The sequence below is a fragment of the Puma concolor genome, chromosome E2 (genome assembly GCF_028749965.1).
Source record: "Puma concolor isolate L17-30 chromosome E2, mPumCon1.1.hap2, whole genome shotgun sequence".
Lineage (NCBI taxonomy): Eukaryota > Metazoa > Chordata > Mammalia > Carnivora > Felidae > Puma > Puma concolor.
The window spans coordinates 13,786,861-13,802,941 of NC_141681.1; the positions used below are offsets into that span (position 1 = coordinate 13,786,861).

At 54.9% G+C, this 16,081-nt stretch overlaps 1 protein-coding gene and 1 non-coding gene across 2 annotated transcripts; both read left to right on the forward strand.

Annotated features, from left to right (window-relative positions):
- The first annotated feature begins 603 nt into the window (after positions 1-603).
- FCSK (fucose kinase) lies at positions 604-15,812 on the forward strand. Its single transcript, XM_025920728.2, has 23 exons — positions 604-731; positions 1,261-1,412; positions 2,204-2,254; positions 4,500-4,625; positions 4,991-5,063; positions 5,472-5,569; positions 5,959-6,039; positions 6,620-6,739; positions 6,903-7,074; positions 7,467-7,579; positions 8,251-8,352; positions 8,491-8,661; positions 9,055-9,119; positions 9,527-9,897; positions 10,526-10,736; positions 10,908-11,074; positions 11,168-11,389; positions 11,746-11,889; positions 12,036-12,155; positions 13,767-13,954; positions 14,042-14,141; positions 14,666-14,889; positions 15,054-15,812. The coding sequence occupies exons 1-23, from the start codon at positions 650-652 to the stop codon at positions 15,138-15,140; spliced, it is 3,240 nt and encodes a 1,079-aa protein (XP_025776513.1). The 5' UTR covers positions 604-649; the 3' UTR covers positions 15,141-15,812.
- Positions 975-1,081, forward strand: LOC112857606 (U6 spliceosomal RNA). Its single transcript, XR_003223336.1, has one exon. It is a non-coding gene; the product is annotated as a U6 spliceosomal RNA (small nuclear RNA).
- Positions 15,813-16,081: the final 269 nt, after the last annotated feature.

The window sequence follows — 16,081 nt, forward strand, 5'->3', positions numbered from 1 at the left end:
CCCCAAATGTCCTTGGATGGATGGAGAAACAGACCATGGAGGTCACTTCATGCAACGGACTGTTGTTTGGCAAATAAAGAGAAAGGAGCAGTGATATGCACAGTCAACTTAGATGAATCCTAAAGGCATTATGTTGAGTGAAAGAAGCCAATCTCAAAAGATTACATTCCAGCCATGGCTGTGAAGAACAGAGTGTGGCTGTCAACGGTGAGGGATGGAGGAGGGCGTGACCAAGGGGATAGCATGCCGGAGGTTTTTCTGGGTGTGGAAAGTGGTGGTGGCCACAAGAATCTATACATGTGTTAAAAGTTGGGGCGCCTGGGTGGCGCAGTCGGTTAAGCGTCCGACTTCAGCCAGGTCACGATCTCGCGGTCCGTGGGTTCGTGCCCCGCGTCGGGCTCTGGGCTGATGGCTCAGAGCCTGGAGCCTGTTTCCGATTCTGTGTCTCCCTCTCTCTCTGACCCTCCCCCGTTCATGCTCTGTCTCTCTCTGTCCCAAAAATAAATAAACGTTGAAAAAAAAAAATTAAAAAAAAAAAAAAAAAAAAAAAAGTTCATTGAACTATCAATTTCAGGGTAAGATAAATTTTTTGAGATGTCCACACACACCTGTATCTCTGCCGCAGGGAACCCCCTCAAGTTTGGCCAGAATGACGCAGCCGAAGGGGGTTGATTGGACGGTCATCATCCTGACGTGCCAGTACAAGGATAATGTCCAGGTCTTCCAGAGAGGTAGGGACCCCCTCCTTCCCACTTTACCCCTGATGGAGAACCCCCACGATACCTCCACAGCCTCAGGAGCCAGGAAACCTGGGTTTAGGCCCAGATTCTGCTGCTTTCTAGCCATGAGACCTCAAGACACATCGTATCATTTCACTGAGACTCAAGTGTTTTCATCTGTTAAATGGGATTGGTTGTACTTACCTCACAGAGTTGGGCGAAGATCTAAGGAGCTACTCCATGAAAAGCTACTGAGTGCTCGCTCTGGCAGCACAGGTACTGAAAATAGAACCACACAGAGAAGGTCAGCATGACCGCTGCTCAAGGGTACCGTGCAAATTTGTGAAGATTCCATATTTTTTACGAATATCAAATCATTGTGTTGCACGGCTGAAACAAATGTATGTCAATTATACCTCAATTAAAAAGAAGCCCCTAGGTCAAAGAAAATAAAATAATGGCTATCAGTAGATTTGCTCTAGGTGCTTTGGACCAGGGTGGGGAGGCTGGGGGCCAGTCTCAGCTTGTGCTCTGACCACAGAGCTGGAGGTGCGGCAGAAGCGGGAGCAGATCCCGGCCGGGACACTGTTACTGGCTGTGGAGGACCCTGAGATGCGCGTGGGCAGTGGAGGAGCCACCCTCAATGCCCTGCTGGTGGCTGCGGAACACCTGAGTGCCCGGGCAGGCTTCACCGTGAGTGCTCATGAAGTGCCATCCTCTGGCACATGTCCCGGTCAGAACGGGGATGCGGGCTTCAAACAGATTGTTTCCGAGGTCACATGCTCCTGGGGCTCCATTGCCTGGCCAGTTCAGCATTTGGTATTAGTTTCTGTGCATGTAGTTTGGGTAGATTTATCAGGAGGGGGGAGAAGGCAGGGCCAGGCTTTTTAGCGGTTTTAGAACATCGGAGCCAGTATCTCAGAATTGGGCTTTCTGGCGTCTCTTGAAAACTTCCTGGCTCTCCTTTCCACATGGCATCTCTTTGCTGGAACTGGGATAAGGCTGCCTGCTTTGTGCAGGGCCCAGGGGTCAGTGTTCCCACCAGGTTCACCTTCCAGACACACACAGCCACTTCACTCAGTCACCTGGCCCTCATGGCACCCTGACGTAGGGAGTGAGGGTGGTCATAGGAATGGACATGCTCTGATGATGGAGGTGGCACTGGCAGGGGAGGCCACCACTGTGTGGTTGCCGTGGAGCTTGACTTACTGTGAGTCACCCAGTCAGCCCCACGTCCTTGCTTGTAGCTTTTCCCAAAAAGCAGGGGCAGAGAAGTGGCCCAGGTAGAGGGCCACTAGGCTTCTTTATCCAGGAGGGGCCAGAGCTGCCCCTTGCTTGCCTATGGCCATTGGTCTTGACCTTGTCTTTTCTTCCTTTGGTACCTGAGGGGATTTGTGTTGGGGTCTCTCCCTGGACAAGAGGACAACATCCTTGGGTACCATCTGCCCAAGCTTCTGTCAACGGGGCTCTTCCACTTCTGACAGGTGGTGACATCTGATGTCCTGCACTCGGCCCGGATCCTTATCCTGCACATGGTTAGTAGAGGGCCTTGTAGTTCTTCAGGGGCCATGGAGAAGGCTGGAAGCATCAATCCTCGGGGTTAGAAAGTTGTTCTACCATTGTGTGTGTGCAAGGTGTTCCTTGTGCAGATACAGAAGAATCAGAATCGGAATTGATCCAAATGTCCAGAAATAGGGAACTGGCTGAATATAAGCAGTATATCCTCCTGGTGGAATGTTAGACAATGATTTAAAAGTCCAGCTGGGGCGTCTGGGTGGCTCAGTCGGTTAAGCATCTGACTCGTGATTTTGGCTCAGGTCGTGATCGTGAGGTTCATGGAATTGAGCCTTGTATTGGCTCTGCTCTGACAACACAGAGCTTGCTTGGGATTCTCTCTTTCCCTGTCTCTGCCCTTCCCCCACTTGCGTGTGTGTGCGCGCATGCTCTGTCTCTCTCAAAATAAATAAACTAAAAAAAAAAAAAAAATTCCAGCTAACTCTACACATTTACCTGGAAAGAGACTTACTAGCTCTGTGACCTTGGACAAATCACTTGACCCTTTCTTTCTAGGTCTTACCTTCCTCATCTGTAAAATGAAGATGGCAACAGTTTGTACTTTGTGTGGATGTGCTGAGATGATCCATGTAAATGCTGAAATGGGGCCTGGCCTGGCTCACTGTGATCATTCAATGGATGTATTTTCATTGTTAAGGGGAAAAGGCCAGCCACACAAGTTTATATAGAATGATCTCAATTTTTTTTTAATGTTTACTTATTTTTGAGAGAGAGACAAAGCATGAACAGGGGAGGGGCAGAGAGAGAGGGAGACACAGAATCTGAAGCAGGCCCCGGGCTCTGAGCTGTCAGCACAGAGCCTGACATGGGGCCCGAACCCACGAACCATGAGATCATGATCTGAGCTGAGGTCGGACACTCAACCAACTGAACCACCCAGGCGCCCTGATCTCAATTTTATAATTGGAATTTTGTGTGTGTGTTTTTAAACTTTCTTCAGCCATTCTTTTCCTTTTTTTTTTTTTTTTTAAGATTTTTTTTTTTAAAGGCCTGAGGAGACTGGAAGTTTTATTTATTTTTTAAAGTTTACTTATTTATTTTGAGAGAGAGAAAAAAAGAGAGAGAATGAGTTGGGGAGGGACAGAGACAGAGGGAGAGAGAAAGTCCCAAGCAGGCTCCGTTCTGTCAGCACGGAACCTGATCTGGGGCTTGAACTCACAAACAATGAGATCATGACCTGAGCCAAAATCAAGTGTCGGATGCTTAACTGACTGAGCCACCCAGGGGCCCCAAGATTTTTTAAAATAATCTCTACACCTAGCGTGAGTCTCTAACACACAGTCCTGAGATCAAGAGTCGCAGGCTCCACTGACTGAGCCAGCCAAGACCCCTTTAATTGGAATTTTGATGAAGATGAATGTCAATCCACATGCAAGAAATAATACAGAGAGAGAAGCCTTTGTAAACTTTGCCCATATCCCCCCAGTGGTAACAAATTCAACAGCTATAGTGTAACCACAGTCAGATATTGACATTGATACAATTCCCAAACTTTTCCCTTAGTTTTACTTGTAGTGTGTGTGTGTGTATGTATTAGTTACTGTTGTCTCTCCACCTTCTCATGATCTCATTGAAAAAAATTAAAGAAAAGTCTAAAAGGATGTACCTCAAAATGAGGGCAATGGCTGTCATCCCTGAGGAACTGTTTTCTTTGGGCACATCTGCATTTTCTAATTTTTCACCATAATCATATAATTGAAAACATTTTAAGAAAAAAATAAAACAAGAAAACACTTTTTAAGTTACTGATTTATTAGGTAGGCTCCATGCCCAACACTCGAACTCACGACTCGGAAATCAAGAGTTGCGTGCTCCACTGACTAAGCCAGCCAGGCACCCCGAGAAAACACATTTTTTTTTTTAAAAATTTTTTTTTTTTTTCAACGTTTATTTATTTTTGGGACAGAGAGAGACAGAGCATGAACGGGCGAGGGGCAGAGAGAGAGGGAGACACAGAATCGGAAACAGGCTCCAGGCTCTGAGCCATCAGCCCAGAGCCCGACGCGGGGCTCGAACTCACGGACCGCGAGATCGTGACCTGGCTGAAGTCGGACGCTTAACCGACTGCGCCACCCAGGCGCCCCCCGAGAAAACACATTTTTAAAAGTCTTCTAGGTTGATGGCTTCCTGCCTTTGCACAGCTGATAGGCTGTCCCCAGGCTCTCTGCCCCAAGGGTTCTTTTCCTGTCCGTGCTCCCTCCTTAGGGCCGAGACTTCCCTTTTGACGACTGTGGCAGGGCCTTCACCTGCCTCCCTGTGGAGAACCCCCAGGCTCCGGTGGAGGCTGTGGTCTGCAACCTGGACTGCTTGCTGGACACCATGAGCCATCGGGTAAGGCTGGCCATAACCACAGGGCCTCATCCCAGAGACAGCCACACCCCTCCCACTGCACCAGCAGCTGTATATTCTGTGCTGGCGCAGACAGGAGACGCCAGGAAGAAAGGCTTTGGAGGTGCCCAGAGTTAGAGCTTCTGAAGGTTAGTCTTGGCCACATTGGTGGGGAGGTGTGGCCCTCAGAGGATGGGGGAGGGTTGGCATCAGCGCCATGGGTCAGGGGAGGCCCTGTTACCTCGGCAGACAGGATCTTTCTGGACAGGATGGCTGCTGGAGTGCATAGAACAGGCCAAGACTGGGCTGTGTGGGAGCAGAGGAAGGGTTGGTCCAGGCCACCAGCTGCATTCTGTCTCTCTCCACAGCTGGGCCCAGGCTCCCCACCGGGTGTGTGGGTTTGCAGCACCGACATGCTCCTGTCTGTTCCTCCAAACCCAGGTGAGTCTGAGAAGCCTTGGGACCGCCTTCCCTGGCCACAGCCAGATACCTTTCTTCACTTGGTCTCTGGGCCTGGCCTGATGCCCTGTTCAGAAAGGAAACTGTAGGGTGTGGAGAATGAAGCCCAGACCGAGTTAGGGCTTCCCCTTCTGGGCCTCAGTCTTCTTGGCTGTAGGATGGAGACACCCAGCCCTGCCCCTTCTGCCCTGCAGGGCTCTGTGGAAGAATTTGGGGAGGGGAGGTATTGTCATTCTCCCAGAGGAATTGAATGCCCATTTGGCTTTGGAAACGATATTCCCTTTAGAGTTGTCTGGATGCCCCTGCCCTGTGCTCTTGCCTCCACCTGGTTGGAGACCCCTGTCTTGGGTTGAGGCCCCTGGGGGAACCTCCTAACTGCCCCATTCACAGGGATCAGCTGGGACAACTTCCGGGGAGCAAAAGTGATTGCCCTTCCAGGGAACCCAGCCTATGCCCGGAACCATGGCGTTTACCTCACTGACTCCCAGGTAGGGCCCCTGGGGCAGCTGTGTGGGCAGCTTGACCATCTGGGTTGGCCTCCTGGTCCTATGCTTGGGGAATCCTCTCATCCTGGACTTTCTAGCCTGGTCTGGATTTGGAGGAGGTCCCCTCTGAACAGCCCTTGTGCTCACTTAGTCTTTTGCCAAACATGAATTGCACACCGACCCTGTGCTAGGGTCTGTGCTCGAGGCTGTGAAAACATGCAAAACCTGCCCTCTACCATCAGGGGTGGGAGTCTTCAGTGCTCGTGTCCTTGGGAGCACCCCGGTACCTGTCAGACTTCTGTCCTAGGTTTTCGTTTGGAGAACACCTTGCGGTGCCCTCCTTGCTGGTCCTTTCTTGCTCCTTTCCCTAACTCTGTTTTCTCCCCACATAGGGCTTCGTTTTGGACATTTACTACCAGGGCACCGAGGCAGAGATACAACAATGTGCCAGGCCGGATGGGCGGGTGCCACTGGTACAGCTGCCAGACCCATGCTAGGTTCTTTGGAGACCTTATGGGACGAGGAAGGGAGGGTTTGCCTATCTGCACTCCTTCTGGAAGATTCTGGGGCAGGCTAGAACCAGGATCCAAGTAAGGTCTAGAACTGGCATTCAGGGGAGCTGGTGGAGCCAGAATCTGAGGCAGGTGTGGCAGAAAGGCTGGAACCAGCCTGTGAGTAATTTCAGGAACGCATTTGGGAGGAAGTCTAGAATCTGATTTGGGGGATCCTTCTAGAATGAAAGGCAAGGATAGGAACATTGGGTAAGGGTCTGGGACTGGACCTTGATGAAGATGGGGAACTATTTCTCATTCTCTGTCTCTAGTTCAGGGAGGCCTGACAATTGGGGTGGGGGTCCCAGAAGGTGGATGTTGAGGGGTCCCTTGGTGGGAGCCCACTCCCATTAAGCCTGGATCCTGGGTGCTGGAGTGGCCCAAAGACAAAAGACCCTGCCTGGTATGGCAGCCAGCCTTGCTTGGCCCATCTGCATGAGTCCTTCCCAATTCAGGGCCCAGGCTGGCCCCAGAGTCCCACAACCTGACTTGACCTCTCTAGGTCTCAGGGATCGCCTTCTTCTCTGTGGAGACTGCTGAGCACCTCCTGGCCACCCATGTGAGCCCGCCCTTGGATGCCTGCACCTACATGGGCTTAGACTCTGGAGCCCGGCCTGTCCAGGTGACTGGGGGTGTGGGCTGGGGACCCCTGGCCTTGGGTAGAGGCCCTGACACTGGCAGCCTGGTGGTCCCTTTCTTCTCTGGGTCAGTGTCTCTGGGAATGGGACTGCCCCAGCTCAATCTAGGAACCTTCTCAATAGATGTGCTTCCTACCCCTTCCCCAGCTATCTCTCTTTTTCGACATCCTGCTCTGCATGGCCCGGAACGTGAACAGGGAGGACTTCCTGGTGGGGCAGCCTCCAGAGATGGGCCAAGGTGACATGGACATCGGAAGTTACCTGCAGGGTGCCCGGGCTGAACTGTGGAGGGAGCTTCGTGACCAGCCCCTCACCATGGGTGGGTACTACCTCTTGGCTCTCTGGGGAGACCACGGGAGTGAGGACCCCCCCAGGATGAGGCAGCTGCCTGCCTGGCCCCCAGGCTTCTGGACCATGCAGGCCTAGTGCATGCCAGACAATTACCCGCTCCGAATCCAGAGCCTGTAGCCCTCTTCCCTTCTTCCTTTGTCTTGTTCCTGGGCTCCAGTTCCAGTCTTTCTACTTTCTAGCTGTGTGACTTGGACAGGTTGCTGAGTCTCTCTGGATCTCAGCTTCCCCATCGGCACAATGGGCTCATTGCCATGCCTGCCTTCCCCTGGCCTGGTTAAGAGGTGTCTTCGGTGGGAGGCCTGGCCTGGCATCAGAGCTGCAGCAGGCATGGGGTTGGGGTCGGTGCTTGTATCTTTACAGCTTATGTCCCTGATGGCAGCTACAGCTACATGACCAGCTCGGCCAGTGAGTTCTTACACAGCCTCACATTCCCAGGGGCTCCCAGGGCCCAGGTAGTGCACTCCCAGGTGGAGGTAAGACCTGCCTGGAGGGAGGGCCAGCAGAAGTGCCTGCTGGGTGCCTGTGGACAGGTGGGATGGGGGCTCCAGGAAAGGGAAGGAATAGCCCATCCTTGGAATACAGTAGGTGTAGGTGTTATTATCCCCATTTCACACATGAGGCACTGGAGGCTCAGAGAGGTTAAGTAGCTTGCTTAAATCCACAGAGCCAGTAAGTGGTCATTTCAGGATTCTACATGCAGGTCTGCCTGAGAAACTAGAGAAGACTCCCTTCATGCTTTTCTGTGGGGTCTGCTGGGGGATAAGCACATTTGAGGTGATGGGCCTGGGTCATTCCCATGGGCTGAGAAAAGTGGCAGGGAGAACTCATAGGTGGCCCTCAGGGTGGCAGGGATAGGGGTAGCTGCACAGATGGGAGAGGATTCCTGGGAGAGCTGTCATTTGGTACCTCTGTTACTGAGTTCAGATTTGTACTGGAGGAGAACACAGGTGGAGCACGCTGCTGGGGGAGCCTCTGGAAGAGCGGCATGAACAAGAGGGGATGGGAGTTGGCCTGAGGCTGGGGTCAGGGCAGAGGGATGTGCCTGGCTGTCAGGGCACAGGGAGCAGCAGGCATTCTGGCTGGGGCCTTGGCTGTGGGGGAGCCTGGGTCCTGGGCCCTCACAACATTCTGCTTGGCTTCCCAGGAGCCACAGCTCCTGGGTGCCAAGAGCTCCGTGGTCAGCTGCCTGCTGGAAGGCCCTGTCCAACTGGGTCCTGGGAGTGTCCTGCAGCACTGCCATCTTCAGGTGAGGCCAGGGGCAAGCAGGAGGGCAGCGCTCCAGGGGCCAGGGTCGTGTGTGTGTGTGTGTGTGTGTGTGTGTGTGTGTGTGTGTGTGTGTAGGTACTTAGGGCTGTGCTAGGATGCATACCTTTTCTCCTATCAGGGCCCTGTTCATATCGGCACTGGCTGCTTGGTGAGTGGCCTGGACACGGCCCAGTGCAAGGCACTGCACGGCTTGGAGCTGCATGACCTCGTCCTGCAGGGACACCACGTGCGGCTGCACGGCGCCCCCAGCCGTGTCTTCACCCTCGTTGGCCGTCTGGACAGCTGGGAGGTTAGGTGTCCACCCTGCCTCCCCGAGGGTCCCAGCCCATCTCCTACAAGTCTCCCTGAACACTGGCCTGAGGGATAGGTGGTGAGGAGGGTGCAGCCAGTTGTCTCAACAGGCCTTCACCACCCTCCTTGTCTGCTCTATGTGGTGGGCTTGGTGGGGTGGCCCGTGTTATAGGCCAGACACTGAGGCACAGGGAGGGTGGTGACCCACCTTGGACCTCAGAGCTGGTTATGATGGATTGGGCCGAGTGCCAGGCACCTGGGCAGGAACATCGAGGCTCCAGGGCTTGACGCTGGTGTCTCAGAATTTCCTTGCATATGTGCTCGTCACTCTTGCTATCCCCTCTGGCCTCAGTGTCCCTAACCCCTTTCCTGCCTCCTCCTCTTCCCCCAGAGACAGGGGACAGGAACGTATCTTAACATGTCCTGGAGTGAATTCTTCCAGAAGACAGGCGTTCGGTAAGGTTAACGGCCCAGATGGGACTCTACAGGCCTAGGCAGCTAGGGCAGGGCATCTGCTTCTCTGAGGCTCACCCCTGCCCTTGCTCCTGCCCCAGAGCAATACCCGGCCCCCTAACCATCCCTGGGGTCCAAGGTAGTTTTGGGCAGCCTGATTTGTCCCACCATCTTTCTGAGCAACTACAGATTGCTGGCTATGCTCAGGGTTTGGGATTTTGTCCAGTGGCCTGGGAAAAGAGGCAAGGCAGCCGGGCCTCTCTCTCTGAGCTGCACACTTGTGCTGCCTCTGGAGGAGTCTGTCCTGTCACCATGAATGAGCCAGCCCCCAGCTGACAGTCAGTCAGGGCTTGGTGATCAGGCAGGAGCCCTTGCTTCCCCCCTGCTAATATGTCTTTCCCCCACATCAGAGACTGGGATCTGTGGGACCCAGACACGCCCCCTGCGGAACGTTGCCTTCTTAGTGCCCGCCTCTTTCCCGTGCTCCACCCCTTGAGGGCCCTGGGACCCCGGGACATGCTGTGGATGCTGGACCCCCAGGAGGATAGGGGCAAGGCCCTGCGGGCCTGGCGAGCCTGCTGGCGTCTGTCCTGGGAGCAGCTGCAGCCGTGCCTGGACCGGGCTGCCACACTGGCCTCCCGCCGGGACCTGTTCTTCCGCCAGGCCCTGCATAAGGCGAGGCATGTGCTGGAGGCTCGGCAGGACCTCAGCCTGTGCCCGCTGATCCGGGCCGCTGTCCGAGAGGGCTGTCCTGGGCCCCTGCTGGCCACGCTGGACCAGGGTGAGTATGCTGGAAAGCCAGTCCCAGCGTCACCTGCCCTACCTGCTCTCTGGATCATCAACCTGAGGGTACTAGGGAGCTGTGAAACTTCAAAGTGGGGGAGAGACACAGTGGAGTGTACTTGTAAGTTTGGGGGGAAGTTTCCTCCCCATCAGTGGGGAGTTTGGTGAGAGGCTGAGGCTTGGGGCTGAGCCTCTGGGTCCTATGAGCATCAGCAAACCCAGCAAAGTTTGCACCGGGTTGGGATGTGGTTGGCTCTACCCAGAGGCCCAGGCACACTGGCTGGGGGCTCAGCCGTAGCCTGCTAGGCAACACCTCATTAGCCCCAGTGAAGCTGGTTGATGGTGGGGCTGAGACCGAACCCGGGTGGTTTGACCCTGAAGCCTGAGCTCCTAACCACTGTGGACATTCTGGGTGAGGGGGTGAAGAGGGGGCTGGGGCTGATAGGTTGAGAAGAACCTTGCTTGGCGGAGGAGCAGGGAACATTCATAGGCAAGAATATATCTTGGGTCCAGGTGAAGAGGTGTGAAGGACCTGGAGTGTTTGGGGGACTGCTGAGTAGTCTCTGGGGGCAGAGGGCCCTGGGGGCAGGCCCCCTCCCCTGCCACCCTGACTCCTGGCCGTTCAGTTGCAGCCGGTGCGGAAGACCCTGGGGTGGCGGCCCGGGCTCTCGCCTGTGTGGCGGATGTACTGGGCTGCATGGCAGAGGGCCAGGGAGGCTTACGGAGCGGTCCAGCCGCCAATCCCGAGTGGATGCAGCCCTTCTCATATCTGGAGTGTGGAGACCTGGCGGCCGGGGTGCAGGCACTTGCCCAGGAGCGGGACAAGTGGCTGAGCAGGTGGGTGCTCACAACTTTTGGAGAAGTCCTTGGCCATCCTTGGAGGTGGAAACCCACGGAGAGGTAGGCCCCTCTTACCACGGTTACCTAGGGCAGTCAGGTCCCCAAACCCAGGCAGTCCACCCCCAGCTTGGGGTTCCACGCCACTGTCTCTCCCATCCCTCTTGGCAGGCCAGCGTTGCTAGTGCGAGCTGCCCGCCACTACGAGGGAGCTGGGCAGATTCTGATCCGCCAGGCTGTGATGTCAGCCCAGCACTTTGTCTCCATGGAGGCAGTGGAGCCGCCAGCACCTGGGCGGTGGGTGGTGGCTGAGTGCCCTGCTCGCGTGGATTTCTCCGGTGAGCCCCTTGTGGCGTGGTGGGGTGAGGGTAGCCACCCCAGGGCTGGGCTGGCTGCCCTGTGACTAACTTGGTCTTGTCTAACTGCTGAAGGTGGCTGGAGTGACACGCCACCCCTTGCCTATGAGCTTGGTGGGGCAGTGCTGGGTCTGGCTGTGCGAGTGGATGGCCGCCGGCCCATTGGGGCCAGGGCACGCCGCATCCCAGAGCCTGAGCTGTGGCTGGCAGTGGGGCCTCAGCAGGACAAGATGACCATGAAGACAGTGTGCCGGAACCTAGATGACCTGCAGGATTACTGCCAGCCCCATGCCCCAGGTCAGGGCACCTGTGACATCTGCAGGTGGGAATGGCACGCATGGCCAGCTGAGGGATGGGGGCAGAACCTTGGAGACCCTGCAGGCCATGGAGGCCTGTCCTGAGGGTGAGCCAGTCTGGTGGAGGAGCCCTGAAGTCATCCTGCCCGGGTACATGCAGGCCCAAGGAGGTAGGGCTGGCACATTTGCCTGTGCTGGGGGGACCAGAGGCCCTTTTATGGCTTGGAGATAGGGCCTCCAATACTTCTGGGGTTTTATCTCCCAGTGAGCCCCGTGCTGGGCTGGGCAATAGTGGACGTAGTTTGGGGTATCTGCTTCTACCCTTGAAGATCAAATTCCTTGCTGGTCCTTCCACAGGGGCTCTGCTGAAGGCAACCTTCATCTGTGCGGGGATCGTGCATGTTGGCTCCAAGCTTTCCCTGAGAGAGCAGCTGCTGCACACCTTTGGGGGTGGCTTCGAGCTGCATACCTGGTCTGAGCTGCCCCATGGCTCTGGTCTCGGTGGGTGGGCCCTGTCTCCCTGCTGCCCACCAGTCGCATCCCTAACCTCCAGCCTCGCCTCCGGTCCCCTCCCTGGCCTCTGCCCAGCTGAGGAGTGAGCTGGGCAGAGCTGTTTCATGTCTGGCACTTTCCTCTGCACCCTGCAGGCACTAGCAGCATCCTGGCCGGCGCAGCCCTGGCTGCCTTGCAGAGGGCCGCGGGCCGGGTAGTGGGCACAGAGGCCCTGATCCATGCAGTGCTGCACCTGGAACAGGTGCTCACCACAGGTATGGGACTGCCCTGGGGCAGGAGGGAAGTCATGGACATTTTCCCAAGGGCTTCCAGGGTCTCCCGGGACTTGCAGACAGCCACGTATACATATGCGTGGTCAAAGCTTCCTTGAAGTTGGTTAGAGCTTCCTTCTTACCACTCTGACCCTTTCTGGTGGTTTTCAACTTCAAATGTTTCTATCTCTAAGGACCTGATGCTTTAGGAGTACCTACTAAGTACTAGATTCTGTGCTGCACCTTTCATGTGTTTTATTAGGTACCCATTATACCAGGTGCTATTTCTCATGATTCTGTCCCCACCTAGGGCTGTCTCTCAGGGTGAGGCTGGGCAGAGGTGGATTTGGAATAGGGGACAGGACTTTTAGCTTGCCTTCTGGCAACTTGCCCTGCCCATGGGCTGTGGTCCTTTGTGCCCCCCCACTACCATATGGCTGTGATCATAATAGAATGCTACTAACACCTTCCACCTCTGCACCACCGTGGCCCTTTGGAATCCATGCACAATGGAGAGCAGCTAGTTTGTCTGACTCCAGATCCTAGGGTGCTCTGGTCACCTCAGGATGCAGGGCCTCATCCACAGGACGCTGGGAAGGAAGCTGCCGCAAGGACAGATAGATGCCTGATGATGGTATCTTCTCTGGTCACTTTGTAGCCCAGTCTCCTCCTTTTGTTGCCCTGATTCACATCACATAATGGGTAGTCATTAGCAAAAAGGGCAGCCTGTTAACTTTCCTTTTGAGGTGTAGCATTCAAATCCTTCATTTGGTCAATTGAAGGAGGCTCAGCCCCATTGTTGAGTTCCAGGGAGTCAGCTGATCAGAGTATCCACTCTGTGCTGGGCCTTGGGGATAAAATGAGCAAAAACAGGGTCTTTGCCCTCAGAAGGCATATGGTCTGTTGGAGACAGGCCTTACTCAATAACCACTCACATGAATGTATAATCACAAGCTGTGCCAAGTGCTCTGACGGAGAGGGGTGCAGGTAAGGAGTTCTTGACATTTGGGGCCTGATGCCTAAAGTTCCAGATGCCCCCTGCCATTGGCAATTTGTACTTTAAATCCTTGTAGGCCCCAGGTATGAAAGGCCTATCCCAGAATTATCTCAAGTTGTGACACTTTTGTATAGCTGCAAGAGGAAGAGATCCATACCTTTCATTCCTAAAGCAAGATGTGAACAAGCTCTTTCAATTTCAATAAGAGATGCTAAAAAGCTTTCCAACATCAACACCCTTTATTAGAAAAGACAGGGTGCAGGGAACCGTTAAGCTTCAGGGGAAGTCCCATGTTATCTCTCCTTGAGGGGAGCAGTTTACTGTTAGGTCTTATCCTTTGATATGGCTTACCCCAATTCCAGTTACACAGTAGGTCTGCATCCAAACTCAGGCGTTGTGAGTTTCAAGCTTGGCTCCGTAACGCTTTCCACTTGCTGGGCTCGTCCTGTTCTGAAGGCTGGGGGCAGAAGCTGCACAGCTCACCTGGCTCAGCCTGGGTCGGGAGAAGCGGGCTTCCCATGCTGGTGCTTGTCAGGGGTGCAGGACTGGGAGCCTGGGCTGGGAGAGAGAAGTTGGGACAGATAGGCTCCAAAAGTGATGGGACCCTGGGCTTGCAGGAGGTGGCTGGCAGGACCAAGTGGGTGGCCTCGTGCCTGGCATCAAGGTGGGGCGCTCCCGGGCTCAGCTGCCACTGAAGGTGGAGGTGGAAGAGATCACTGTGCCTGAGGGCTTCCTCCGGAAGCTCAATGACCACCTGCTCCTGGTATACACTGGCAAGACACGCCTGGCCCGGAATCTGCTGCAGGTGAGCCCTGGCCTCAGGAGGAAGGTGGGAGGCAAATGGCTCAGCTGGGCTCAGATCCTCATTGCATTCCTCCTGCCCCATCTGCAGGATGTGCTGAGGAGCTGGTATGCCCGGCTGCCTGCTGTCGTGCAGAATGCCCACAGCCTGGTGCGGCACACCGAGGAGTGTGCAAAAGCCTTCCGCCAAGGTGAGGTGCTTCTTGCCTGGAGCTCAGGGCATCAGGAGTGAGTACCTTGTTGCCTGTGGGTCTGAGGCCAGGAGCCTTTGCAGGCCTGGCCCGGGCCCCGTGTAGGAGGCCCCTGGGGACAGAAGCCTACTGTCTGCCCTCCACAGGGTCTCACACTTAGGTGGGTGGGAGTCCTTTCTCAGGATAACACTTGCATCATGAGGGAGGCCTCCAGCCCCACCTACCAGGAAGCAGACTGGGGTGGAGGCTCAGCCTCTTGAGTTCTGGGGAGTCAGCTGATCAGGGTTCCATGTCTGTGTCTACATGATTGAACACTGTACTGGGCACTATGCCAGCTGCTCTATGCACTTTAGTCCTCAACCCTTGAGGTGGGCTTTATCACTCCTATTTCCAGCCAGCACTGGACCTAGGTTTTTCACCAGGACACTGGTTAAGTAGTGCTTCTTGGCACATTATTCAGTCCAGAAATAGGTGTTGAGTATTCCAGCTCAGGCACACCACTCCCTTCTCTGCCCCCCACCCAGGGAGCCTGCCTCTGCTGGGCCAGTGCCTGACCACTTACTGGGAGCAAAAGAAGCTCATGGCTCCAGGCTGTGAGCCCCTGGCTGTGCGGCGTATGATGGATGTCCTGGCCCCTCACGTGCATGGCCAGAGCCTGGCAGGGGCAGGTGGTGGAGGCTTTCTGTATCTGTTGACCAAGGAGCCGCAGCAAAAGGAGGCTCTGGAGGCTGTGCTGGCCAAGACTGAGGTACCTGGTGGTGCTGGGGGTGGTGATTGGTGGGGGACAGGAGCCCTCAGTGTGTCTCACCACTAAGCAGGGGCTACAGCTGCAAGTCTCCCTGATCACTTGCAGCACGAGACGTGGCCTGAGACTTGCCCAGAACCCTCTAAACACCTGTCCTTTGCTCCCAGGGTCTCGGGAACTACAGCGTCCACCTGGTAGAAGTGGACACTCAGGGCCTGAGCCTGCAGCTGCTGGGGAGTGAGACCTCAACCTGATGCCCCTTCCCAGGTTTGTCCTTCTGTAAGAGGAGAAAACCTGGAGCTGCAGCAGCCTCTCCCTTCTTTCCTCCATGGGAAGGTCAGCCTCTACTCTATGCCCACCCCTTTGTGAACCTTCTCCCAAAGGAAAACAGCCAACGTGAGCTTGGGCCCAGCCCTTTCTGGAGTTTGGTGAAACTGGTGGTGCCTGGGAATAGGACTGTACCTCCTGGTTGACTGTGGCCTAGGCTTGTCCTCTGGACATAGGAAAAGTCTCAAGCATAGTGTCCAATGTGGCCTTTACAAATCCATGGCCAGCCTTGGCCTTCTCACTCTCCATGAGGGCCTGGGAAGAGGAGGACAACCAGCTTTAGCACATGGCTGGGGTCCCCTGGTAAGGCCAATCCTGAAGAGGCTCTTTGAGGCATTTCCTGTGGCCTTCCTTGGAGGTCTGGCTTCTGCCTGAGAAGAGACTTCCTGTTCCACACTCACTCCCAGGCTGATTTGATGGGGGAGTGGGAACAGGGGTGGGGGTCTCTACTCTTGTTTGTGGTCATGAGCCAGTGCAAGTCACTGCTAATAGAGGCCTTAACTATTAACACTATGGACTATGCCACATGACCCAGTGTCTATGGACATTTGATTTCCAAAATTACAACCTTCTTGGAATAAATTCACTCTGTCCTTCAAGGTTGTCCTCCTAAAGCTTTTTTTTTGATCTTGTGAGGGGCAGTTCCCACTTGCCTTGGTACTGTGGGAAACCCCCTGGGACAATCCAGTTTCTGGTGCTGAGGGCCCAAGGAGGGGATGAGGGTCCAAGATTAGATGAGGTGCCTGCTTTCATGTGGGTACTGACTGGCTGTACGCCACTCTGGGTGCGGGAGGAGACTGAGGCTTTAAGCTTTTGTCTGCACATTTCAGTGCAACTGGTAGACCTGTCTTGCCCTATAGCATCCAAC